The sequence below is a fragment of the Cydia fagiglandana genome, chromosome 19 (genome assembly GCF_963556715.1).
Source record: "Cydia fagiglandana chromosome 19, ilCydFagi1.1, whole genome shotgun sequence".
NCBI classification, from domain to species: Eukaryota; Metazoa; Arthropoda; class Insecta; order Lepidoptera; family Tortricidae; genus Cydia; species Cydia fagiglandana.
The window spans coordinates 14,765,910-14,793,088 of NC_085950.1; the positions used below are offsets into that span (position 1 = coordinate 14,765,910).

Here is a 27,179-nt window from a genome sequence, read left to right on the forward strand (position 1 = left end):
TCTCCTGAAATAATTTTTAACTATTTACCCAAAAAATATGATTATTGGTTGTATAGTAAATTTTATATACTTAGTTCTAAAGAGAATTTAGGCCAATCTACTGTTTCTATTCAATTTAATATACAAGACTCATACCATTTATTCCTGGTAGAGATAAAAAGCTCTCCTTATTTTTTTCATTTTCGCCCTGCCAATTTACTATCACTAGACGTTATCAATGTTATCATATATATAAAATTGAAAAACCAGAACGGGATAAAAAACGAGGGAAGAAGCGAGATGGCGCCTTACAAATTTCTAAAAAAGTTTTTGACACGTTTCTCGAATACGACGCACGTATGATAAGAAAAACCTGTTCAAATCAATTATCTACATATAGGATTAGAACTAGATTATAAAAACTATCGCTTCCGATGCGTATTTAATTTACAATAAGGAAAGTTTTCTCGCGTAATACGATGCGACTCGACCAGGTAGGATTTTTTCTTCTTGCTGAACAGTCACCATCAGATATATCGGAAAGGCTGAGGTATTCACAAATATCTGAACAATCTAAATTATAATGTAGTTAAAGTGCATGCTCAGATCTTTTGGAGCTCAAGGGTTGCTCAAGATCTGATCAACCTTGGCCATGGCGACTGGCGAGAGCTATCGCAAGACCGGGAAACATGGCGTGATAGGCCCCTATTTCACCAACGTGACAGGTGCGACAATTCGACAAGCCTCCTGACCTCACAGGCATCCATAGGCTACGGTTATCGCTTACCATCGGGCGGGCCGTATTCCTATTTGTCACCATCATTGTATTATTTAAAAAAACTTTATTATATCGGCAAAAAACAGGTAATCTCTTGCGATGTTTATGATGATAATGATGACAATTGTCACAAGATTTCAAAGAACTTTCGGTAATTCTTGACAGCAAATGGGTTCTTTGTCGGAATTTCGTGACTATTGTCGTATTTGTGACAATTGTCATTAGCTTCGCAAAATAAGTACTTATTAACTGGCGATATAGTGGAGTTTTTTTTAATTAACATGGTGGCAAACAACCACACCACCCGTCTGATGGTAAGCGGTTACCGTAGCCTATGGAGGCCTCTGACGTCAGTAACAGTGATGTCGACAATTGTCGGACCTGTCACGTTGGTGAAATAGGGGCCTGGTGTCGGAAGCCAGGACTCATTTTCGGTCGTTGCGTCACCGTAGCCGTCGTAAGTAATGTCAATATCCAGACAGGGAAATGGGGACTATTTACATTTGTATGAAAATGCGATTTATGGGCGGTGGTCGTACATATTCGTCTTAAGGCGGAAATTATTCTAATGAACGTGTTTGCAATTGGGCTTATAAAAATAAATAATAATTTTGGGTTAGCATTTGAATCACGCATTATAGGGAGGGGCCCGGAAGAGTGGCATTTTATAGGGGTTGGTCACCCCTTTCAAATGACACCCGATTTGTGTCTAGGAGACGCGTAGTTTTTTTATACGTGTTTGAAGTTGCGTTCACAACACACCTGACTCGCTGTCAAAAAAGAAATACAGTGGTCAAAAACATGTATACGGACAAAGTGCTCAAAAACATGTATACGGACAAAGTGCTCAAAAATATGTATACAAAATTCATTATTGTTATATTATTGAACATTATTGAACATAACCTCAAAAAATAAAAATAAATATTTTCGTGGTAACTATTGATTTCCTAACTTTGGGGATGGGTTCGGGGGGGGGGGGGTCCTACTCCCTCCCCCCTCCCTATAATGCGTAATTCAAATGTAATCCCATAATTTTATGTTGAAACAAGTTTTAAATAAATACCTACGTGGATGAAAAAATACTATCTTGCCTTTTATCAAATCACATATAATTTTTTGAGAAATTTGCGAAGTAAGTTATCCAAATATCGGTTACAAATAAGAAGTCCCTATCACAGTTATAAACCCTGGCAGGGTTCAATACATAATAATATCGGTATTTAACTAAACATAAGACAAACTCTTTATTTCATTTACGCGAGCGGAGCTGCGGGCCCGTCTAGTAAATAGATATATGTAGATATACACAGTTGTACATTTCTTATACCGGGTGTGGCCTGTAACATAAGCAAATAATTAAACCATAGATTGTACTCCTCAAACGGTGACACTTTTGTTCAACAACTTTTAAAAATTATGAAGTATTTAGACTCCCTATTTTTCATACAAAATAAATATTATCTTCAATTGACGTCATCGCCACGCCATGTCTTTGTGATTGACGTTGCTTGTCACGCCTTAAACATAACAAAATTCACAATACCTACACTGCGTCTTAGAATAAACTTTAAAGTGTATTAAAAATCAAACCACAAGTTTTTTTTTAAGTCGCTGAACAAATGTTGATCACTATGAGGAGTACAGCCTACAATTAAATTTTTTGCTCATATTACAGGCCACACCCGGTATATACATATTGCTAGTTTACATGAAATAAATAGGTACACTATTTATTTACAGTTTGACATACACTTTACAATAGGTGACGTTTAATATTGGTTTGCTGCTTAAACAGAATGCGTAACGCCTATCTGGAATTCAATCAAGTCATGAATATTATAAGCCTTTCATAATCCATATTTGCTAATAGACTTTGAATGCAATGAATGTTAATCAAATACTCAGAGGTTTGATATTTAGGCCATTTCAATTTGGTTAGATCTGCTGACTGCGGACGATTGCGTTCTTGGGATAACATTTGATAATTGGCAAGTTTTACTGTTTAGAGATAAATAAATAAAGAAATAGAAATAGAAATAGTTTATTCGTAGCATAAAAAATAGGTAACAGACAAAAGAGAAAAAAAAGAGTAACAAAAATAAAAATAAAAAATTACACTTAACATTACAACACATATCATTACATAACAGAACAAGTAAATAGCCACGAAATGGTCCCGACTCAGCATGGTGTTAGCCTTGATGGGCCAACGCTGGTCTTCCGTCGGGGCCATGGACGAGTGAATCACGGAAACATGACATTTTAGATTTCGTTAAACCTTTGAAGTTAAAATTAAAATTGCAAGAAATGACGATAGTTTATCGATATGACTTTATCGACATGGCTACAGCAAGGTGGTGTTAAATTATTAATCGTATACTAAACAAAAGTGGTTACAGTGACAGCTCGCTTAGACGTAATCTTTAAATATTATATATCTATGGTGTCTAAGAAATAAATATTATAGGACAGGTTTACAGCTACTCTAAACATTTATCGAGTATTGCAAATTTATTATTATTGTATACGTCCGTTGTTTTCACCGTTACCGGTGTTACACAGTGTTAACGCCTCGTCTTTGCTCGGGAATCTTCGGGAGCCGTCGCCGACGCAATGCATGGTGCGGGGCGCGGAGTAGTGGGGCCGGCAGCGGCCATTCTCTCAGCAATCTTGCGACGGACGGTCGTGCCCGTCCGCTTACCATTAGTGATATTTTACCACCTATGTATCACCAAAGTTAATTATACGTGCATGTATTGGACTACGAGTGTCATTTAACTCACCTCATCCACGACCCCAAGATCTTCTCGTCCACCCCTACATGCGTGGACACACCGAGACGTCCGACATATAATTTTCTATGACCGCTGAACGGTTATCACATGGTGCTTTCCATAGAAAATGAGGCGCCGAAAGCTCCAGCCTGGCCCCGGCTCGGTCTAGCGTGAATCATCCTTTACCCGGCTAAAACGACGGGCGTATATAAGCGGCCTTAGACTATCTAAATGACCTAAACAGAAAAGCTCACTGATTAAGTTCAGTGACAATGCAAAATTACTGTACTATCTAGTCCATATAATATTGGAGATAGCAGCTTTTGTAATAAAATAACACCACCTCATAAACTTACTTTATTTATCCTGGGGATAATTATTCAATTTATAAATGCACAAAACCAACGTTTAGTTTGTTTTAACTCGGGTAAACAAATTTCTGTCGAAAATTGTTTTCAGAAATCGATCACTGTTAATTATGATTTAAAATTACGCTTAAACTCTATTCAAAACTTGTCAACTGAGCTCGGAACTCTAAATAAGTTTGCGGGACCACACATGCAGATTTGCAGCCCGACCGTACAAAGAGTTTGCTAATTTTGTTGGCTAATACTTGCCCTCACATTATTCGGGGCAAAACTTTCTCGGTGTTTACTGAGTTTTCATGGATCCCTCGACAAAATATTTTAATGAGAAATGCATTATGTATGTTCTGCCTAGCCTTCTGAGTTGTTGTGGGCGTGCTTTCAGTATAATACGTTCAATTGAGTGGGAAAGAGATTGATTAGGACCGCAATATGTAATTTGCTGTAGGCACCTAAATGGTTGTAAGAAGGATGTATGTGTAGGTGGGTATGTGTGTCCTCCCGTAGCATTGAAAATGTTGAAACCTCTCAATTTTCACCGACTTACAAAGATCATAAATAAAAATCTGTAGGTGATTAACCTTACTTAATGTATTATCGGCAATGTTTGGAATTCGTGCATCTTCTTTGTTGGACTCAGCTTCGCAACGTCCGACAGAATTTAAACTCACCACGATCTGCTATCCCCGCCTCCCGCCTCTGCAATCTTCGCCCCTACAATTATGTACTAGTTAGTTAGATAAGTCTGTAATGATTTTGATAGCATACGCAGTGCAAAATGGTATTTTAAACGTCAAACTACTATGAAATTATGACGTATAAACACTTGCAAACTTATCTTGATCTAACTTTATTAACATGCTCCAGCATAGACTAGCTCGATTCACTTTTATTTTTGCTGGCAAGTGCCACGAAAGTTCACAGCTGTGCTGAAGAGAGCTTAAAGTCTTTTTAAGCCTTATGTAGAGTCGTGCTGCTATCTTCCTACCAGTTTTTATTAGAAACTTTCTACTCAACTTTCCCATTAGCGTGCATGTTTATTTAAAGTTAAAGTGGAATAAAAATTAAATAAGTGTCATAAAGCTCATAAGGTTGTATTAAGTTCTAAGTTTATATCGATCATCAAATATAAAGATTATCAGTTCGTTAAAATAGGCCAATGATGATGACGGACATATTTCATTTTGCACAAATTAACTACCGAGATAATTGAATCTTGATGAATAAAAACATTCGACTATATTCGATACATGTTTTCTTATTTGGTACAGATGTAATCTATCTACATTAGCCTGTATAATTTGTACATTGATCGCATTATATCACGACTCACAGATAGGCTTAACCACTGACGTGTGCTTGTGCTTACCCACATTCTGTTAATGCGCACATATCGTGGCTGGGGGCCGATTTTTGAATTTCGATCGTTCGATTTTGTCACTCGAAAATCGGTGGAAAACGGCGAAATACTAATTTTTGAAATTCGAGCGATAGAAATTGGGAATCTAGTGGTATTGACCACTCGTTTTCAATTCTATTAGTAGAATTTAAATGCCTAGTAGTGGAGATATTATTTAATGAAATACACGAAATCGAGTGGTCGAATTTCAAAAATCGGTCCCCTGGTCGAAGTGGACCGACTTCATTAATTATTCGAATGCTGCTACTAATGACTGAACTTTTAAATTTTTTACACATTAGTGGCTTTCAATTCAGAACCCTTATAGTTAGCTATTTATTCCCAATCGAAAAAGGAAAATTATATAATTTTTGGCTATCTTGTAATATACTCGTTTTCGTGATAGTGAAACATATATTATTTAATGTCTTCTGATTATACATGTCTGTACAGTATCCATCAGATATATGGAAGCGGCATAGGTGTTCACAAATATCTGAACATAGCCTCTATCGTTATAGTTAAAGTGCATGCACCTTAACCGCCCGATATAGATATGACGACTGTGCCAAATAGTAGATATACGTTTGTAAAATGCCTTAAAGCCACACAGGACGAGTTCATTTACAAAACAATGTAATCTACTTCCAGGAACCTCTGTTTGTACCTTAATAAACGTCACCCGATTCGCTTAATACAGGGGCTTATTTGAGGTCCAATTATTAGAATAGTTGTGGCAATATAGCCACAATATCTGCCCGTGTCGCTAATATAATGCGATAAGAGAATCATAACGAGACGGCACAGGGCGGTGATGTTCCCACTGTTGTTCGTGACTAGTGTAACAAGGGTCACATTGTATGTATCAGTGATGTTAAAGAAAGAACGTAAGGACTTAGATGATGTCACGTTATATTTTTACTTGTCCGTGTGGGATTGGGAGATCACGGAAATTATCAGGGGGAAAGGTTAGGTCAGGAGGGGTGTCGGGTTGCTTGGCTTACTTACATTATGTCGGTACTCCACGACGAGAAATATTATATTCAACAGCCAGGTAACATTACAAAGTTATCAGCCGAAAAACATTCACTGCTATAGGGCGTTCGCTACCTGGCACGGGTGCACGGAGCACACGCACGCGGGTGCCATTGTAGGTAAGGTCCGTTGCACGCGTCCGCGTCAGTTAGCGTTGCTCATACTATTTTTTGTAACGCCACTCACCCACTCGCGCTTAAATAGCCCTCTTCCACGGGGCTAGAAAATGTTAGTCGTGCATTGCCCTCGCCCAAAGGTGGAATGAAAATCTGTTCTGTCCCAACGATGACTATCAACAGTCTCACATGAGTCTACTTGTAGCAACTGTTACCCTTAGTTCTCCAGTGTGTCTTCTCATTTCAATTCGATCTCACAGAGAAACATATGAGCACAGCTCGTCCTGTTTGGTATTTCACTCACATTTGTCGTTATCGGACACGAATAGCCCGCAGCGGGTAAATGTCACGCCCCGGGTCGACCCAAAGTTTAGTTTCCGGACGCAACTTGCAAATGTGATAGTGGTACAAAACAAAACTGCAACAGCTGCTCATTTGAAACTGTCGCTAGATATTATGCAATTTGTGAATTTACCTCGCTTCTATCTCATAACAATTTCTGATTATTAGTTTTATGCATTTGATTTCGAAGTGGTCTATATTAATTGAGATTCTCCACAACGAAATAACGCAATCATAGAATTTAAAGTAAGTATTTAAACAGCCGGGAGTCATACTAAATCTAATCTAATATTACTACTTAACTCACATACTTAAGTCACTCACGCGACACGTTTTGGAGAGCCTAGGTCTCCATTTTCAAGCACTAACAGTGGATAAGTAGCGTTCACGGCTAAAAAACTCTATTCATGCATCGAGTGACTAAAAATACGTGAGTTAAAGCCAAAAATTAGCTAACGCAGTCGTATTCTTAATGTTACTATATTAAAAAAGTTTATCTCTTTAATTTTGAATAATTTTACGCTTTGTACTCACTGGTTTTAAGTAACTCGCGCGACATGACAAAGTGAGTCTAAACCGTATAAAATTATTCAATGTTAGTATGTCTCACAACAGTTTAAATTCGATTATCTCTTTAACTTATTTTGTTTGGGGTTTGTTCAACTAATAAATAATCCTTCCCCAAGATTGTCTGACAGTTAACTGAACAGCATTTGAGCAGTAAAGAGAATCCAATCAAACATGTTTATCTTCGATCGGCCGTGAAGAGCCTTGTAGCCGGAAAACAATAAAACGTGATATAAAGTGTTACGAGCACAGAGGTGCTTCACGTAGAAATGGCGGAAAAGTCTAACGAACACAATATATTGTGTTGATCCATACATAAAGAGTATTACATTATTTAAATGAAATTTAAATACGGATAAGTTTGTTCTTCAAATATATTTGCATGCCATTTAATGAATTTGGATCTAAAAACTATGGTATTTATAGCCAAGATAGACTCGAGCGCTGTTTTGATTTCATACAGGGTTTAAAAAAAGAAAATTAGGACCATTAAATTTTTTTAGAAATTACAATGAATTAATAGTTAATATAATGTTTCCGCTCCATACAGCTATACAGCTCCGTATCATTTCTTGTATTTAACTATATCTCAACACGGAACTTGGCTAGATGTAGAAGACCGCATCTCGTTAACAGTAAAAGGGCCGTAAACTCCGATCTGACGAGTAATTCCAGTCACTCGCCAAGTACGAGCGAGGCGAACGCTTGGACAAACCTTTATATACTTACTCAAGAACAATGAGAATGTCACTTTGTGTAGAGGCTTTTAAAAGAAAAAGACCCGCATTCTGTCTACAATCTCGCATGGTGTTGGTTAACCAACGCACCAGTCACCATGGAATGGTCACCAGTCACCATGGAATGGTCACCAGTCACCATGGAATGGTCACCAGTCACCATGGAATGATCACCAGTCACCATGGAATGGTCACCAGTCTTTAGACTAAGGACTAGGTATATGCAGTTCTCATATTTTAAACTCGAATCAGTTTTTAGACCGTGGACAGTCAGTATGTCGAAATGACTAGAATTCTTATAAACTTTTTAGTGACTTGTTGTGTAAACTTACATGGCGCAGTCATTAGGGTTCTAAAAAATTCTCAAATAAAACCGGGCAAGTGCGAGTCGGACTCGCGCACGAAGGGTTCCGTACCATAAAGCAAAAAAAAACGGAAAAAAATGCAAAAAGAAAACGGTCACCCACCCAAGTACTGACCACGCCCGACGTTGCTTAACTTTGGTCAAAAATCACGTTTGCTGTATGGGAGCCCCACTTAAATCTTTATTTTATTCTGTTTTTAGTATTTGTTGTTATAGCGGCAACAGAAATACATCATCTGTGAAAATTTCAACCGTTCAGACAGACGGACAGACGGACGGACGGACGGACAGCGAAGTCTTAGTAATAGGGTCCCGTTTTACCCTTTGGGTACGGAACCCTAAAAAGGATTTGTCTCAAGATCCTCAGAAGGCAGCCTCAGCTCAGCTCAGTGTCAGCGCAGAGCCTCATAAAACTAAAACACTATTTTGAGCTTTTGAGACCCAAGCCATTGCCAACAGCCAACCAGTGCATGGTTTTGCATCTAAACGTCATTCATGTTATAATACCTACTCTGGTCGAATCAACTACTCGACTACCCCGCGCCCGCGCAATCAATGGAAATTCACGATCCGATGACAAACGGACATGAAAACTGGTCGATAATAGTCGACGACATGATCCGGCAGTAAAGTCGACGATTTGACGACCGCTAGTTTAGATGTTTAACGTACCAGTGGATTTATCGTCCTGGTAATGGTCCATCAAAACCGATCATCCTGTATACCCAAATGCAAAAGGCTTTGAAACAGCGGCATTATTCACAATGTGTACAAAGTCACTTTTTATGGTAATTTACTAGCTTTTCTCGCAACTTCGTTTTGTTTTATTTTAGGATAACTCATTTTGCGGCTAACTGGTCCCGCTCCCCCTCCGATAGGCCGCCTGCCCCCCACTCAGCTGACGTTTGGCGGTGACAGTCAATAAGTAAACCTAATCGTGCGTGGAAGTCGTACCGGGCCACTCAGACGGCTCGTGCGAGATTGTTTTTGACAACCGGTGATAATTCCGCTGATGCAATGCCTTGATATCTAGAGGCACGGTAGTGGCCCCGCCAAGACGAACCAATAACATGGCCAAGGTGCAAGGTTAACAAAGTCACAGCTTGGGTAGGCCATTGCTTTTGCTGCTATCTGGTAACTTTTTACAGTAAAAGCTAGCGAGTCTTGGTCGTCAATCTGACATGTTTTTTATGAAGGATTTTGTCCATACGTCCACTTACATCTTTTTTGAAGGAGTTATTTGCTCTTTTCAGAAGGAGTTATTTGTTTTTTTCCAACTTTCTCAATCATATTCGTTAAATTCAAACTTCTCACACCAATAAATTGTATTATATTTTGTAATATAAAATATTCCTCTAGCTGTGTGCAAACGGAACTCGTAGTAAGCTGGTCACATACTAGTATTTGTGTTCTACACGCGAACCCAATTCCTAGCAGCGTAGACGTGCACATTCGTAGCACGTCGCTATGGCCGATTTAAGTAATATGCCAACTATATGTATAACTAGAAGTAACAATAGTATTCAGACCAGTTCCAACACTGACATCAAAATGATGTCATTCAATTATTATGTATTTTTACCTCAGCGTTTATACTTTCATATTGGCCTGTAACTCGAGCAACCGATAACATGTTTTTCCGCATTATAGCAAAAAGCGCTTACAAATAGAGAACCCGCGCAGCGGATTGCTGGCTGCCAGTGTTAAAGATTTAAAATACTTCTAGTTTTTAATTTAATTTAAAACCAAAATCAAGCCCATTAGGACTTTACCTTTAAATGAATAAACATCAATTGTAGCCTCCTTCTCTGTCTTATTTAGCTACCTGTACGCCCAATAACATGTAAGAATAGTCACCAGTGTTTAAATAGTAAATATACAAGCTTTTACACGTATAAATGTATGTATGTATGTATTAACTCACGTTATAGACGGGTGTAACGCGAATTTTATTCCATTACCTTGATTTACCGACGTTTCGACACAGTTTTCACTGTCTGTGTTGTCTGTGTGTGGTGAAGCCTGTGTCGAAATGTTGGTAAATCAAGGTAATTGAATAAATTCGCGTTAGACCCGTCTATAATGTGAGTTAATATGTGTTCAAAGCGCGAAAGTTTAGTATATTATGTATGTATACATTCTGTATTGTACAGAACACAAATTTATGGCACAGGATAGGCAGTACAAAGGCGAACTTATCCCTAAAATATTAAGTTTCGGCGCGCTGAAGTCGGCAGACGGTCATAATGGTCTTTAATAAATTCAATATTGAAACACTATATCAATCCGATTGCAATGCAACATTGGTTCCATTGGGTCTTTAAATAGCTCCAAGGGACATAAATCGAGGAGGCCAAACCGCATCCATTGAGCGCATCTGGCTTGATTTATGTTAACTATCCCGTCCGAGTCTAGTTCGGGCCGTAAATATCCCTTTATGGGGAAACTTTTCTAATCGCATGGAAAAGATGCTGTGTCGGTTTGCTATTATGAGCGTTCTAGTTTTCAACATCTGAAAGCTAATGACTTTGCCACGAAAATACGCTTTGTGATCGCTTATTGCCAGCGTTGACCGTCATGCTTTTGTTTTTACATGTTTTTATTTAACATGGCCTGTTAGTGTGTAAGTTTCTTAGTTATTAGTGTGGGTCAAATCTTGGAAGCTAAATTCGATCCACTTCCCGATGTCCGATTGAGTTGAAATTTTGCATACGTATGTACGAGTAAGACGCGGATGACAATGCCATATTATGGTACCATCGAGCTGATCTGATGATGGAGACAGTAGGTGACTATAGGAACTCTCTTATAAAACAACGCAACGTAATTGCATTTCGGGTTTTCAGAATTGTCTCGATGAGTATTAAGGCCTGATTCGAATTCAATCTGCCAAATTGAAAACCCTATTAATGGTACTGAAGCTAGCTGAATCAAGATTTGTTTTTCCATAATTTATTGAAAATTTGTTTAAAAATTGTTATTTATAAGTAAATTCATCATTTTCCATTTCTTCCCGCTCCTGTCGTTAGTTTTGTTGTATGCCCTCCATCATACATCCGACAGTGTTTTTTGACAGTTTCTTAGTTTGAGTCCTATCAAGAACAATGTTTATTTTGAAATATTATATTGCATATAGTTTTTGTTGTTTTAACGAACTAATTCCTTGGACACTCCACTCCATACCGTTCAATAGGTCAATACTGTGGGACTTTGTTGAATCAAGTTTTTTGGTCCGATTTCGAGGGTACTGGCTTAAGCATGCTGATTGCCTCATAAACATCGTGGATCATCTCCAAATATTATCAAAGTAATATTGGAAATCCGCATTATTAAACTAAAGCTGCGAACCGTTTCTTTTAGTGATGTTGGTGTCGATTTCTCTGTCGAAAAGTAACCAATGCCCGGTAACTGACACCACATCGACGAAATTCCTGATACGCCAGATATTTGAAGATATGTCTAGATCCTCATTGTTTCATGGATATTGCAATGAAATTACCTTTCAGTATTGGTATAATATTAGGTAACAGGTTATGTTGGAAATTAGTTATGTGCAAGTTTCTTCCATACTTATCAAGTTTTTGACAGCAATTTGGCGCCTAATTAAAAAGACGGCGGCGTTTATTTGATTTTTTTGATCATCTTAGAATTGATAAAAAAAAAATTTTTTGGTATAATAATTTTGTGATTCTGATAATTATAATGTCGTAGTGTATATATAAAGTAAGCTAGAAAATATCCAAGAAAAATCACTCTGAATTTGTCAAATTTGTTTCGAATCAGGCCTTAGTTGCCTGTGGTAAGAAAATTACTGTCAGCGAGAAAAACTTGTACCAAAAATGAATTTTTTTGGCCAAAACCTGATTCATATTAGGATAGATTTTGATGCTGTCAGTGTCGAGCCAATTCGCTCGATGTTCTTAATTGGTGGTTTTCGAGTAAGCATAGTACGTCAGTCAGGATAAACAATGAGTTTGTGTTGGTGAGGCCTGCATTTGTCGCTTAATAGCTAAAGGTTAAAACTGCAGTTACCAATTAAAATCGACGATCTAATAACGTAATCTGTTAATTATTGGTGCTGTCGCCGAGCTATGAATATTTTCATAAAATAAAACAATGATAAAAGTACATTCTATGCTAATTTTCGTGATAAATCGTCGAGATATCGCAACAATATCTCCAATACGTCTAATTTTTTATGTAAAAATTATTCATAGCCAAGACTCTTATCTACCTCAATACAAATCACGATTATCTTTGATTTTGAATCACGCATATCTAGGGATTTCTCTCAAGGGGCCCACTGATTAAAAGTCCGCCGGACGGTATCGGCCTGTCAGTTAGAACAAAATTTTGACAATTCCGAACAACTGACAGGCCGATACCGTCCGGCGGACTGTTACTTAATCAGTGGGCCCCTTGAAATTAAATGCGATAATGTAGTCGGTAATATTCCATTCTGCAACGGCCAACGTAACTCATCGGAATTAATGTGAATGCAAAAGAGTGTAGTTGAATATAATTTATACCTACCCCATTATCATAACTTAGCATTCAGTTTTCTTACTCAGACTCGCTGAATTGTCTCCCAGGTAATAAAATAATTCAAGTGATGTCACAGTACGTTAACTATGACCTTATCGTTTGAATAATAACTGCAGTTTCAGATAGTTTATAAGCGCTTAGGTATATATATATATATACCTTACTTACTTACTTGGTTGGCGCGATGACCCAAATGAGTCTTGGCCTCCAACACAATTATACAATTATGTATATACCTTAGAAATGTATTATATTTTACAATGCACTTAGAACATTTCTATTTATTACAATATCTTATTGGAACCCTTGGGGCGCAAATTTGACTTGCACTTGGCCGATTTTTGAAGAAAGATATAATTTAAGCAGCCAGCACTCTTGGTAATGCCGCCAGAATCCTTGGTACAATGCCTCTAGGGCCTATTTTAGATCTACGCTAGTTATTTATTTCTAATAGTAATACCACTGTATATCATATTTTCTTTGTAAATAAATGATGATTCTTCTGCATTTAACCCTCATTTAGACGGTGCAAGAACTAGCATGCGATAGTGGTCACATTGCGGTATTTGGTCGATCGACTTAATTCATTGTAAGTACTCTATAGTTGGCAACGTAGCGATTATTGCATTTCTTGTACAGACTAAATGGGGCTTTATAGAAGAAATATAATTGTATATATCAACAAAATATAGCATAACCTCTTTAATTGTTGTAACATATGCTTAAAAAATATTGCAGATTGCCTTGGCATTCCGTTTGCAACCGAAAAACATTTCGTATTTAGAATGCCAACTTCTCAACTATTTCTCGACGACTTGTTTGTGGCATCTGATAGCGAACATCTATAAGATAAGACAATGCTCAAAACATGCTCAACTAGCATGCAAATAGAAGCCTTAATTTATCGTCTATTATTGCTTGTTTTGCTGTGAAAATGAGCACCGTAAACAGTTTTATGGGCAGTTCCGCCATTCACTTTGTTGTCAAGTCAATAATTTAACCATGCTGAATAGTGACTGGGTTGAAACATGCTATTGAATTATATTTCAAGATACTAGTCATAAAACTGCTTTAGATTAAACTTAAGTGTGCATTAAAGATACAACTTCAGTCATGATTTTACTGCTACGATAGGTTTTAGATTTTACTTTCGCATGAATAATAATATATCAGTCTGACTCATTTTATTCTCATGGTCTTAAATTGTTTGACTAATTTATTTGACTTGAATACAAAAAATACCCACAAACGAATTTAATAACTGTCGCAGCTGTGGAACAAATTGAATTTAAATACAAATTGAGTATTGATGGTGGTTTTTTGACGTCACCGCAAATTGCCCAGCTGTAGCCGTATGTTATGGATTAATATTTGATTGCTCGGTTTTTGCCCTCTGCGTATAGTCAAGGAGTAATTTAATATATTAATATATTCGTAGCAACCCTTTGTGGCTACTACAGCTTTACCACTCAACTTTAGAATTAATGGTCAAATGGAATGGAATGGTTCCTATATGGAAAATAAAACACCACTGCTTATTGCTTAAGTATAAATTTGAGTTTATATTGTTATAGATACGTAAACGTAACTAACTACGTTCAAAGAGAAATAAATATAATTGTAATGTGCACGCTATACTTGTCTAAGATGCGACCGCTACAACTACTTAAAGAGGTCAAAAATGTAGCTAAACAATAGCCAATAAAAACTTTTTACAAAAAAAAGAAAACCGACTACAAAAAGGATGAAATAAAATATTATCCTTTTTAAGTCTATGCGTTACCAACTGATATGTTTGAAGTCGGTGCCAAGCCAACTTTTGAAGCATACCATGATTTTGGTGCTATTCGATAAGGTACATCCTTATCGAATCGCGTTGGATTGCCTTACAATGAACGTACTTTCTGTAGGTACAGTCGACGTTAAAAATATGTTTACACTTTTCGTCTTATTACAAAGGAGTAAGGTGCAAAAGTGTATAATACATATCTTTGACGTCGACTGTACCTAAGAACACATCTCAGAACACACGATCAAACCTTCTTGGCACAGTCCCTTATTCAGAGGACTACATTTCAAAATATAAAACAATTCAAGGAATTTACGTTCTTCCCAAATTTCACCTAAAGCGGTTCAGTTGTTTAGCCATGAAAAGGCGACAAAGAGGCAGACAGAATTACTTACACATTTATAATAGTTCTAATGGTACAGTTCTAATGGGATTTATAGTCATAAAGCTAATTATTTTTGACGGGTATTCTTTACTACTTGGCTTGGCACCGACTTCAAACATATCAGTTGGTAACGCATAGACTTAAAAAGGATAATATTTTATTTCATCCTTTTTGAAGTCGGTTTTCTTTTTTTTGTAAAAAGTTTTTATTTTTCCATTTTTAGTTTTAACGCATTGTTAATAGCGCGACGCGTGAATGAAAAACAACATCATGATTAACACTAAATTCGTGTATCTACTTTAATAAATATGTAATCTGGAATTTTCTCGAGTCCATCTGGGAAATTATAATTCCTGTCACTACACTTAATCCATCCTCCGCCCCGCCACTGACCCAATCCCTCAACCCCCCCCCCCTTCAACCACCATTACCCGACCCCTTAATCCCCGACCCCTTAACTCCTAACCCTAACCCCCGAACAGTAGCCTTACCAGCTTACCAAGAGTTTGACATTGATTTATTCGCTAGCGTGTGTAACTTACTTTCTTTGCATCTCGCTCGTACTGGCATATTAGTGCGAGCGAGATGCATAAAAAGTAAGTTACGAAGACGTTAGCGTCGCTAACTTAGCGAATATGTCAATGTCAAACTCGTGGTAAGGCTACACTTGCACTACATCAAATTGGCGGTGTTCGGAAGCAAATGCTCGAGTTACTTTAGAAAACACCGAAATCACTTTACACGTGCCTTTAAAAACTGAGGAGTTCCCTCAATTCCTCATGGGTTCCATCATCAGACCAGAACCAAAAATAATACGGAAACACCATGGAGGCAACTCCTTCCAAACAAAAAAAGAATTACTCAAATCGGATCACAGGTGCCGGAGTAATCGCTGAACATACTACATTTAATAAATCATCATCATTATCATCAAAACAATCATCATCATCAGGTCTACTTCATCAAAGTGGTGGTTTTCGGGAGAAAATGCTCGAGTTGCTTAAGAACACACCCAAATCACCATGCATGTGCCTTTAAAAATTGAGGAGTTCCCTCAATTCCTCATGGATCCCATCATCAGAACAGAACCAAATTAAAATGGGACCAACTCGGAGGTAGCTCCTTTCAAACAAAAAAAGAATTACTCAAATCGGACTACGGATGTCGGAGTAATCGGTGAACGTACATAGAAAAAAAAAAAATAGCCACAACCGAATACAGAACCTCCTCCTTCTATGAAATGGAAGTCGGTTAAAAATCTGCATACAATTTACGTTTATCAGAAACGAACGCGAAGTGACGTGTAACGATAACTATCGGTGGCGTCCATTAACGAAATTACGTTTATTTACCAAACGACCACTCGTTACACCGTTGCGTGTGATGGAATATTTGTATTCTTAGCGATTGTTGAACTTTCAATCTCGTCTCAGTGAAAAGCCACTTTCATAGTGCAGGATAAAGTAATTGAGTTCAGCTCATGAGGCTAGAATATAATAGATCCAGACATGACACTAAGTAACACAGCCCATAATTAAGTAACGTTAAGTTAGCGTATCATTAAACACAAGAATATATGGTATAAGATACAGTGCCAGCCACTTGAATAGCCTCACTCACCAAAATTAATATTTCTCATAGTAATATAAAAAGGAGATATACATTAAACATTAAATATGAAATAAAACAAGAAGCCTTGTAATAGTAAATAAAATATTTATTGTTATCTAATCAAAGTTTTAAGAAATAACGTCAAACAAATAATTGGCCCTTCCACTTGAATAGCCTCACATGCTAAAGGATACTTTTTAGTTATTAAAACTCTTTCGTTTAATATTTTGTATACCTTCCATTAGACCTTATTAATTCGAAAATGTGATTAGGTAGTGATTCATATAAAGAATGTATGTAATTAACGTCCACAGAATCCCAAAAAGTGTAAATATCTTGAATCAGTTCTTCTTTATTACTAAACTGTCTTCCGTTGTAATAAACTTGCCGAGACAGCCAACCCCAGGCATTCTCCATGATGTTCAGATCAGGAGACAAGGATGGCCAATCTAGAACTTCAATCTGGTTTTCTTCAAACGACTTTGTGACTATGGCTGACGTGTGTATGGGAGCATTATCATGCTGAAAAAACATTTTTTTTCTACTTATTACTTTTTTGATCTTACTTTTTGTTTCTTTTAATAAATTTAAATACTTTTCAGCATTTAGTCTTCCATCTACCATAATTAAATCAACAGTACCATAGTAAGAAATTGCTCCCCAAACCATCACCGATCCGAGAGTTGAGTGATGATGTCATAGTACTTTCGGATCTTTCCTTAGGTCATGAAAATAATATTTAAATCCATCTGGACCATCTAGATTAAACTTTTTCTCATCACTAAAAATAACATTTCGCCACTCGGTTTTCCAGCATATGTACTTTTTGGCAAAAGACAGTCGATCCGCCACATGTTGTTCGCGCAAAGGAGGTTTACTCATGATTTTTTTCGTTTGAGGTGGGATGCATGATGTTCTAATAATTCGTGGAACTGTAGAGAGAGATATTCTAGTATTTATTTCACTAGCTATCTGCTTGGCGGTCTTGGTAAAGTAAGTCGACGTTCACGATCCATAGTGGCAAAATTTGTGCGTCCTTTATACTGGTGGCCGTAATTTTCCTTATTTTTAACATAATTATTAATAACTTTAGGGCTGCGACCTATTTTTTTAACTATCTCACGATGGGATAATTTATGAGTTAAATAAAAATTAACCTTTTCAATTTCTAAACTTGTAAGTTTTTGCCACGTCCTATAGTCACAAAAACATTGTGTTTATCGCGTTACTGCAGGTACTTAATAGAATGCCTTCTGTATTATCTAATCATAATAAAATTAATTTGAAAGCGAAACATAAATGCACGGTTTGGACAATTATGTCACACTGAGGCTATTCATGTGGACGACCCGTATTAGCTCTTGCGTGCACGACGTTTCGCGCGCAGACAAGTTCGGACTTGTGAATGTGTCGTTCGATAAACGTCAGGGCGTACAATTCAAATTTAAGATATATTGATAAAAATTATCACGTATAATTATAATACTCACAATATATAGGTGAGGCTATTTAAGTGGTTGGCACTGTACATTTGTAATGATGAAGTATTATACGTAGGTAAGTGACATCATTTATTGATAAAATAAAAATGAAAATTTTAATTTCAGTGTGACAAACGGCCATCACGACACATAAAATTGTCAGCCATTTTAATAACATTGCCGCAAAACCTGCATTGTAGAGTTGTCACAAACCCCGCCTCTGCGTCACGTCCGCGTCATAACGTGATCAATAATATAATTGTCTACATAATTACCAATATGCTCAGCTGACTACGCTATGTATGACATGATTCAAATTACCGTAATATTTAATTATTACAATTTTTTATCAAGTTAGTTAGATTTACAAAGACACGTTAATTACAATATGAGAATTCGGCGATGTTATTACAAAATGTATATTTATTTATCAAGATGGCCGGATTGTTTGAAAATACTACAACTGCAGAACATTTTCTTTTTCTGCCCTCCGGCCGGAAAGCGTAAATTTTCGGCCCGCTGCGCTAAACGAAGTTACCACTTTCCGGCTCCGTCAAGCAGAAAAATAATACACAAACCTCGGGCAGAAAATAAGAAAACCTTCGCCACGGCCGACAATCACATGTGATGTGAGACATTTCTGACTTTAGTGCCCCGTTTATGTATGGAATAAACTATTTATTGATTATGTGACTTTCAGAAAAGTTCCATACTAAATTATGTGTGTATGAATTGTGTGTCTTCGCTAACCACGTGGCAAGCGGTTTTTGTTACCACAGCGGTAACAAAAATCATGAAAATCACACTAAGATACCGTCTGATTGTCCACAGGTGACGAGTTTGTTTACCGCGACGCGTGGGGCGGCATCAGTCTCATGTTCGCTGCGAACCAGTCGTCCAAGACCCTTATGCCCAATACCACATACGTGAGTAACAGTTGATTATAATTAATAATAGCATCAACTACCCTTATTTCTTTCTTTCTCGCACTAGGCTAATTTAAACATTTAACTTCTTCTTTACTCTTAACTTTTTCTTACTATGTCCTCATGTTTTTGTTATGTTTTATGGCGGTAGGCCTCAACACATTTATTATCTTTTAGTTCAGTATGGTTCAGTTATATTTATTTTCTCCTGTATGTGTTGTCAATTTTAATTTTCTCCTTATTAGTTTTAAGTTAGTGATAAGTTAGATCCCCACCGAAAATCAGCGCTGCGGCTTACCGTCCGTCAAAGCATTACGCTGAGTGGGGGTCCTATTTAACGTCTATGTGTCAATATAAAATTTGTAATTTAACTGGTTGGTTGACGTAAAAAAATGTATTTTCTTTCTTTCTTTCTAATTTACAGATTTTTCTCTATAGGTATTTAAATTTCGACAGTAAATTATTTATTTACAGATGTTTGCAAAGTATTTAGAATTATAATGAATCATTATTAATGATGCCTAGAGTTAGACTAAGAAAAGTCTGCATCGAATTTGATAGCCCACGCAGTGCAAGTATTATTTATACGACAGAATTTCATTGAAGTTTGACGCTTGAAAAAACGCTTGCACTTCGTGGGCTATCAAAGTCGCTGCAGACTTTTCTTGATCTAACTCTATCTAGTTGGCGTTAATTTTTGTAGGATTTTTCATGAATAGATTTCCTTAATAAGTTATGTCAAGCACTTTATACTACTCCTATGCTCTATGTATATGTCAAGATTAACCTCGACTTTGAAAACAATTTGAAAATAACCTTATAACCTCACTTCATCTCAGTTATTAAAAAAGTTCCAAACCGCCGTATTGAGACGGCCCGTGACGCTTATTGAATTTTGCCACAGCACGGCGGCTCTCCTTGATACAATGGAGACAGAAACACAGTAACCCTTCATTTGTATTTGATTATTGAGCAATGATGTTGGAATACAATAGATTAGTAGTTAAAATTTAACTAACATGACTCGGGAACAAATATTGAATCACTTTCCTTTCATTACTCTAATCTAGCTTTACGAGTATATGCGTAACAGAAAATCAATAGTTAGATGGTGGGCCAATAGTCTTCTGTAGAAAGGATAAAATAGGCAGCAGCTGGGATATTCTTCATAATTAAATACTCGCGTTTTTTCATGATCTGAAAGAACAAAAAAAAATGCAGATTTGAATGATTCACGGTTAGTTTCATTAGACTTATATCGACCGGGATATGAACCGTGATTACCTTATGTATTGTTTCCGAGCTCCCGATATTTAGACGCAGTTACATGCATCTTGTACACGGGTAACTGATGACAGCGGGTGGATGTCAAAATAAATATTCGTCATTAACATACATAAAAACTGCATCTAGCCATGATAACTTCCCTATAATGAAGTATTCGCTTTCTGAGCTAAAAAATCACATGTTAAACCAGACATACATCATTTATTTATTTATGTATATAATAATTACAGACAAGACTACTGTTGTCATCTCCACTACGCCCCATAGTTGCTGTGACCTTTGTTCTCCGACATCCCGTGATTAATCGCATTCGAGAATTAATTAACACAGCGCCGACTAACGACTAATGACTAACGACTAACTAGAGCGGACAGTCTCTGACGGTTTGTCGACGGGTTTGATCGCTATGGGTATCATTTCATTCAGATTTTGATGAATGGGGTTTTTACGAAGTGACTATAGATATTTGGACTAACTTTTCTTTTTAGAGTTCCGTACCCAAAGGGTAAATATACGGGACTAAAATTCCACTGTCCGTCTGTCCGTCCATCTGTCTGTACGTCTGTCTGTCTGTCTGTCATCAGGCTGTATCTCATGAACCGTTATAGCTAGGCAGTTGAAATTTTCACAGATGTTTCTGTTGCCGCTATAACAACAAGTACTAAAAAGTACGGAACCCTCGGTGGGCGAGTCCGAATCGCACTTGTCCAGTTTTTTTCGCTTATTATTTGAACAAAAATGGATTCTACGCATTCGTCGGTACTCATACGTACTCGTATTTATTTGGTCCTGATGTTTAAATAGTTGTGTAAAGTATTGCGACCTAGGCAAAGTCATTCAGAAAGTTGAGAAATTTCTGTAGAGTGTATGATATTGAGCGGCTGGGACTTGTATCTTTTGTACGTTTCGCGTTTGCTGAACAGTATATTCCCAACCATTTTCCTGTATTGCTTAGTATTAACAAAACTAACCTAGTTTATTTCTATTTTCTATATTATTGACATTATAGTTTTCCTTAGCATGTACTAACTTTCAGGAGTACCTACTTAGAATTAATTGAAGAAATGAATAATTTATAAAAGTATGCAAACCGACTAGTCATTTATGATTAAATATGAAACAAACTGTCAGATACACACGCGTATTCGGGAAACGAGATAATCACAAGATCTAGAGACGATATAGAGATCAACTAGATTTACATTAGATATCGACTAGTTTAAGAGGACCTCCAGAATCGCGGAAACGTCAAATTTGACATATCTATCTTACAAATATCTTTAAATTATCCATATCGTAACTTGTTGACGTCTAGTAGACATCTATTTCATTTTCCGAATCGAGCCGACAGTCCCATCTACCTCATCTAGGAGAGAGAGAATATTCAGTTAGTAACGAGTCGATCTACATCGAACTAATTAATTGCCCTATTGAACCAATATTCGCTCTCCCTCAATGACGTGCGAGGAAATTTCATGTAGGCACTATATATTCCAGATTTTATTAGGTCATTCGCCTAACCCGAGCCCGTACTTCCTTCAATTACTATTTTCTATCCCTGTCTAACCCTTCAAGTGTGGTGAGGAGAGTATTGCTTTAGGTCCGCAATATGCCTTTGAGAAACATATTGGTCAGTTACTTCCTAAAACTCATATAGTTCTCTTTCGATATTTGCAAAATGAATCTTGTTTCAATGGAGCAAGGTTGCTTTTGAGTTATGAAGGAGGTTGTTAGGATATTCAGCAATGTGACTGGCTGTGTATCGGGGAAGGTGTCTGACCTATTAAGGTGATCAACTGTTAGGTGGAAGATATCTGGTGAATTAACTGTCAGCATTTAGTCGGAAATAAATTAAAGGATTAATCCCTGCCACTTTTTTCCGCTATCGCTCTACGAGGTAATCACCTAAATGGTTGGCAGTCCTCAACTGTGCATTTCTTCAGAAACTTCCTGCCTCGCACAGCTTAACTGTGAAATGAACTGTCGCCTGCGGTACTTCCAGACTGATACGACGTTCAAACCTTTAAAAAAAGAGAGTACAGTCATGTTATACTTCGAAGGCCGCAAAATTATGTGACCCGCTCTTATGGCTCTACAAATAAGATCGCGTCAGATATTTTTGCGGCCTTCGATGTGCAAAATATTATTGCAGGTGACTGTACTCCCATCTCAAAGCCAGTCCGCCCTTACAACCCTTGTGGTGGTTGTCCATGGGCGATGGTAATCATCGATTTGTTTGCTCGTTTACCTCCTCATAATATAAACGTTTCCTTTTCAAGTTATTTGTATTTACTGTACGTGCAGTCATAAGTACACTCTGTATCAGAGCCGCCACCAAATACGTCTACGTTCAAGTTGGTTTCGTCAGTACAAAAGTTCAGAAATATACTTGATGCAGTTCAGTAAAATCCTGCAGCAATTTTACACTAGTCAGAATTCAAATATCCGCGAGATGTAATGATCCAAATTAATTAAATGATGAAAGTAATTGTATAAATATCCATTGGATCATATACAGTATGTAAACTTACTAAAACCATTTACTTAAGCCCGTTAATGAATGGGTGACACTGAGCAACTTTTACTATGGCACCGACTCGGAAATCGCGAAAAAAAATTTGGTTGTTTCATACATTTTGCTGGTGTAGCATTGAAATTTTCTATGGGAGAGTCAATTTTTTTTGCGCGCTTTCGGGGTTGGTGCCATAGTAAAACTTTTTCAGTGTCACCCATTAATTAACGGACTTGAGTAAATGATTTTAGTAAGATTACATACTGTATAGTCGTCTTATAACTCAACTTTAGTCACCGGATGACTTTATTGTTTTGGAAGCGAAATAGCTTCAGCTTAGATCTGGCGTGAAAGCGCCGGGTGGTGATTTTCTTTCGAAGGTCAATCTTATTTTAGATTGGGCCATTTGTTCCATATAAAGTAGTCGATAAAATTCCATCTTGAGAGTTGGATTTGTTTTTTGTGGTAATAAAATCGTGCTTCTTAGTTTTAGAATAGAATTAACCCTGTTCACCCTAGTCCGAACTGTGCCACTATATTAGCCTCGTAAGTCCTCGTGTACTTGTACAAGTACAAATGAAATTCGCGTTTTGAACCCTCATAGAAATAAAAGAAAGTTCAAAATTCAAAAGCACCAAAATTGCCCTGGGTTTTACGAGGATAACAAATAGTGCACATTTTCCATCAGCAACAAAACCTCGTTAAGTGCCGTCCGCTTGGGTAGTTACCGACGTCCAGTTTTACGTAAAAGGCGGTAAAGTCCGTGAGAGTGCGGCTCGGCGGCTCGGGCGGGGTGAGTCGGCATACGACGAAATAGGCTCTCATTTGTCTTTACTCGTGTAAACTCTTTGTATATGTAACGCACTAATCCGTTGCTCGTTTTATTCTCCAGAGACCCCCAATGGCAAACGTTTTATTTTAGAATTTGGAACCTTTAGTCAAACAATAGATTGTGGAATATGTACAGAAAAATTGTACCAGGGGTATGAAGATATACCTACTTCTTGAAGTTTTCAATCCTCCTTTAATCATTTATGAAATAGGACAGTAATAAGGTAAAAAGTTTATTGAATTTGTGTTCTCGAGTAGGTATAAGAATAAAACCCTACTTAAAACTTTTCGTCAAATCGATTCTCGTTACTGTCACCATCTTTAATATTTTTATGAAATATTTGAAGTCATCAGCCATTTTGAATCAATTAGAGATTAAGTTAAAACATCCCACAGGTAACAACTCGGAAGTGCAATATTTAACAAAGTTTGACAAAAAGCTGGTGTGTTACCTATTATAGAGTCGTTGGTAATAAAAGAGCAAAATAAAATATTGAGATAATAAAACATCATAAATTAACCTTTTAGGCCTCGTGCCCATAAATGCCGTATAGAGATGATATATCGCCGGCCGTCCGAAATTTTCATTTAAATGGTTTTCATTTAAATGAAATATATCAATGATTAATACATCTATACATACATTATTAAAAATGTATATTATTCCACATATGTATAAAATTAGCCAGGAAAGTCGAACATGTTCATAATTGACAGATTTTAAACGTATAAAATAAATCTAAAATACAGGAACGCAGTGTTGTACCTCTATGAAGGTTATTCGCTTGAAGACTAGTCTCTGACCTGTGGCTATACCTATACAACTAGACGTGTAGTGGGCCCACTTGTTGGACGGCCCCAATTTATTACGGCGGCTACAATATCGGCCGAGCTCGAGTGTTTAGCTTTTATGACAGCGCGATGTTTGATAGATAGTTTCAGTGAAATAACTGAAATAAGTTACGTATTTCTTTTGTGAACTGTTTATTTGTGTTTACAGACGGTGTAAAGTCCGTAGCAAATTAGCTTAGCACCTCTGCATTCTTATTTGTATGCAGAGTTTAGATGACTGTACATCGCCTCAACACTAGATAGTTCTCTGCCAAGTAATTGCCCTCTATATTATTAATGAAACTATCAATAGAGCTATGAACCGATCCAGGTCACAGCCGTGATTTTGGAAATTAATCCAAGCGCGTGACGTGACGTGTATTCAGCGATAATATCTAAATTATCAATCTAATTGAAAATTTATTGCATGGATTAAACAGGTGACTGGCGCAATTTGTTAAATTAGCGATGTCAGTTTTAATCCATACTTGGCACGAAATGCATTAAATAATTTGTCATGTTTGCCCCGAGTTCTCCCGGGGTTCTATTAGTTTTACTGACAGATAAATTTATGAAAGTAATCATCATTTTTAATTTAGTGCAAATAAGAATAGTCTTTCAATATTTTATTATAGCACCAACATTGTAAAATTATAAAGTAAAATTTTCGTTACAAATTTTAATGTCAATATCTTCGGTATTTGTCATTAATTTTGTACCTATTGTTAAGGGATTCATTCTTCATAAATATTTATTAGGTCTACTACATAAATAAGGAGAAAGTTGAAGGTTCTCTCATTTGCGATTTCTTTGAAATTTATTATATATACTATGAGCCAAAAATATTTCTTAAACTATAGTTAGGTAACCGCAATTGAAAATATTTATTATCAGTGAACCACCACCAGTGGTTTAAACGTCTAGCCTTGTCGAGGCTAGTTATACGCGACACTTCTCAGGCCGTGGTCATCAGTATAAACAGCAACTCTTATTTTGAGTTACGTGGCCCATCGCCACTTCGCCCGTCTAATTTATATTTTAGTTTCATGATATGATAGTATTCATAAAAATCCCACCCACATTAATGTGTGTAAGTAATAAGTAAATAAGTGTGTGGTGGTCAAAAATCAAACATTGATTGTGTTGTATAACAGAAAAAAAAAAACATTCTCAAAAAAAAAATCCGAAAAATCGGTCCGGAATGGTATCATACACAGGCAAGAGGTTAAATATATTCTGTTTGTTGCAGAGAGTACTGGAGCCAGCTTCGTTCTCGGTGTCCGCGGACCGGCGCTTCCTGCTGCTGGCGCAGAGTCTGCGGCGGCTTCACACGCACTCGTACCTCGCGCGCTACACCGTGTACGACATACTGACCACGTGAGTTCATTTCTTGCATTTAGCAACTGGAGACGTCTTGTCTGTCATTTTCTGTACAAAACAGTCTGCCGATTTTTGCGGGGGAAGGGCAGGGCACGTCAAATATCAGATAAACGTCAGTCCATACAAAAGTTTGCACAATAATTGTGCAAGGTTTTCGGCAGAGGGGTATGCTCTTAAAGGTGACTCCAGTTATTAAATGCTCTAAGCAGCAGGGGTGAAGGAACACTAAGCGACACAGCTGGTTCGTTACTGAACTTGCCAGGTTCATCCACCCGCCCTCGTCAGTCTAGTTACCTTAACTCCTCGACTCGTATGTTTAGATACGGCGCCGTACGAGGGAATTTAAATTTATTGTTTTGAATGTCAAGGTCACTTTTTCTATTACGAAATTTGAAGATGACAGGCGCCATACGAAGGATTAAGGTGCATCACAATTGCCTTTATGTGTTTGATGTTTGCAGCATTGATAAATTTATACATTGACAAAAACGAAATGTCAAATGCCAATTTAGTAACAAATCAGATTTTGATCCCAACAGTAATTACGAAATTAAAGGATTATCCCTCGCCCTTTAATTTTACCAGATAACGTTTGCCGTTCCCAAAAATATTGGAGGTTTGACGACGCCCTTCAGGCCTCGAGATAAGAACTAATTATCTCTCAATTAAGAAGATCAGGCGCGAAAGAAGTTGTGGTCAATTTGGAAAATATATCTGAGAGGAATCTTCAAATAACTGAAGAATTATAATTGTTACCTAGGAAGGATTTATTATTTATTGAAGCAGAACCCTTGATATAATTCATTTTTCTAAAAAATACAGCTCTTAAACTGAACCAGTATGAATTGTTAAACTTAATTTTGGTTAAACCACCCAACTTGTCACAAGGATTTAAGCCTTAATCCAGTTAGCTGAAACTAATCTAATGACACCTCACACGTAGCATACGTAAAGATCCATTAAGCCTTTTAAGCCATATATAGACTTAGCCAAACAAATAGACAGGCAAAAAAGTACATATAGTCAAAATGACTTGCCAATTTTAATAATGAACACAGCAAACTTAACTGCTACAACATGCCTTTTCTAGAGCCACTTAAATTCTTCAAGTGTTCGTTAATTCTTAGCAACACTGCTTGAAC

General features: G+C 37.1%; 1 protein-coding gene across 2 annotated transcripts in view; it reads left to right on the forward strand.

Moving 5' to 3' along the window:
• Positions 1-27,179, forward strand: part of LOC134674069 (inactive dipeptidyl peptidase 10) — a 214,150-nt gene that overhangs the window by 132,000 nt on the left and 54,971 nt on the right. For both annotated transcript variants that reach the window (XM_063532121.1, XM_063532122.1), the window contains exons 4-5: positions 19,102-19,196; positions 25,907-26,034. In XM_063532121.1, coding sequence (XP_063388191.1) covers positions 19,102-19,196; positions 25,907-26,034 — 223 coding nt within the window. The remainder of the gene's footprint in view (positions 1-19,101; positions 19,197-25,906; positions 26,035-27,179) is intronic.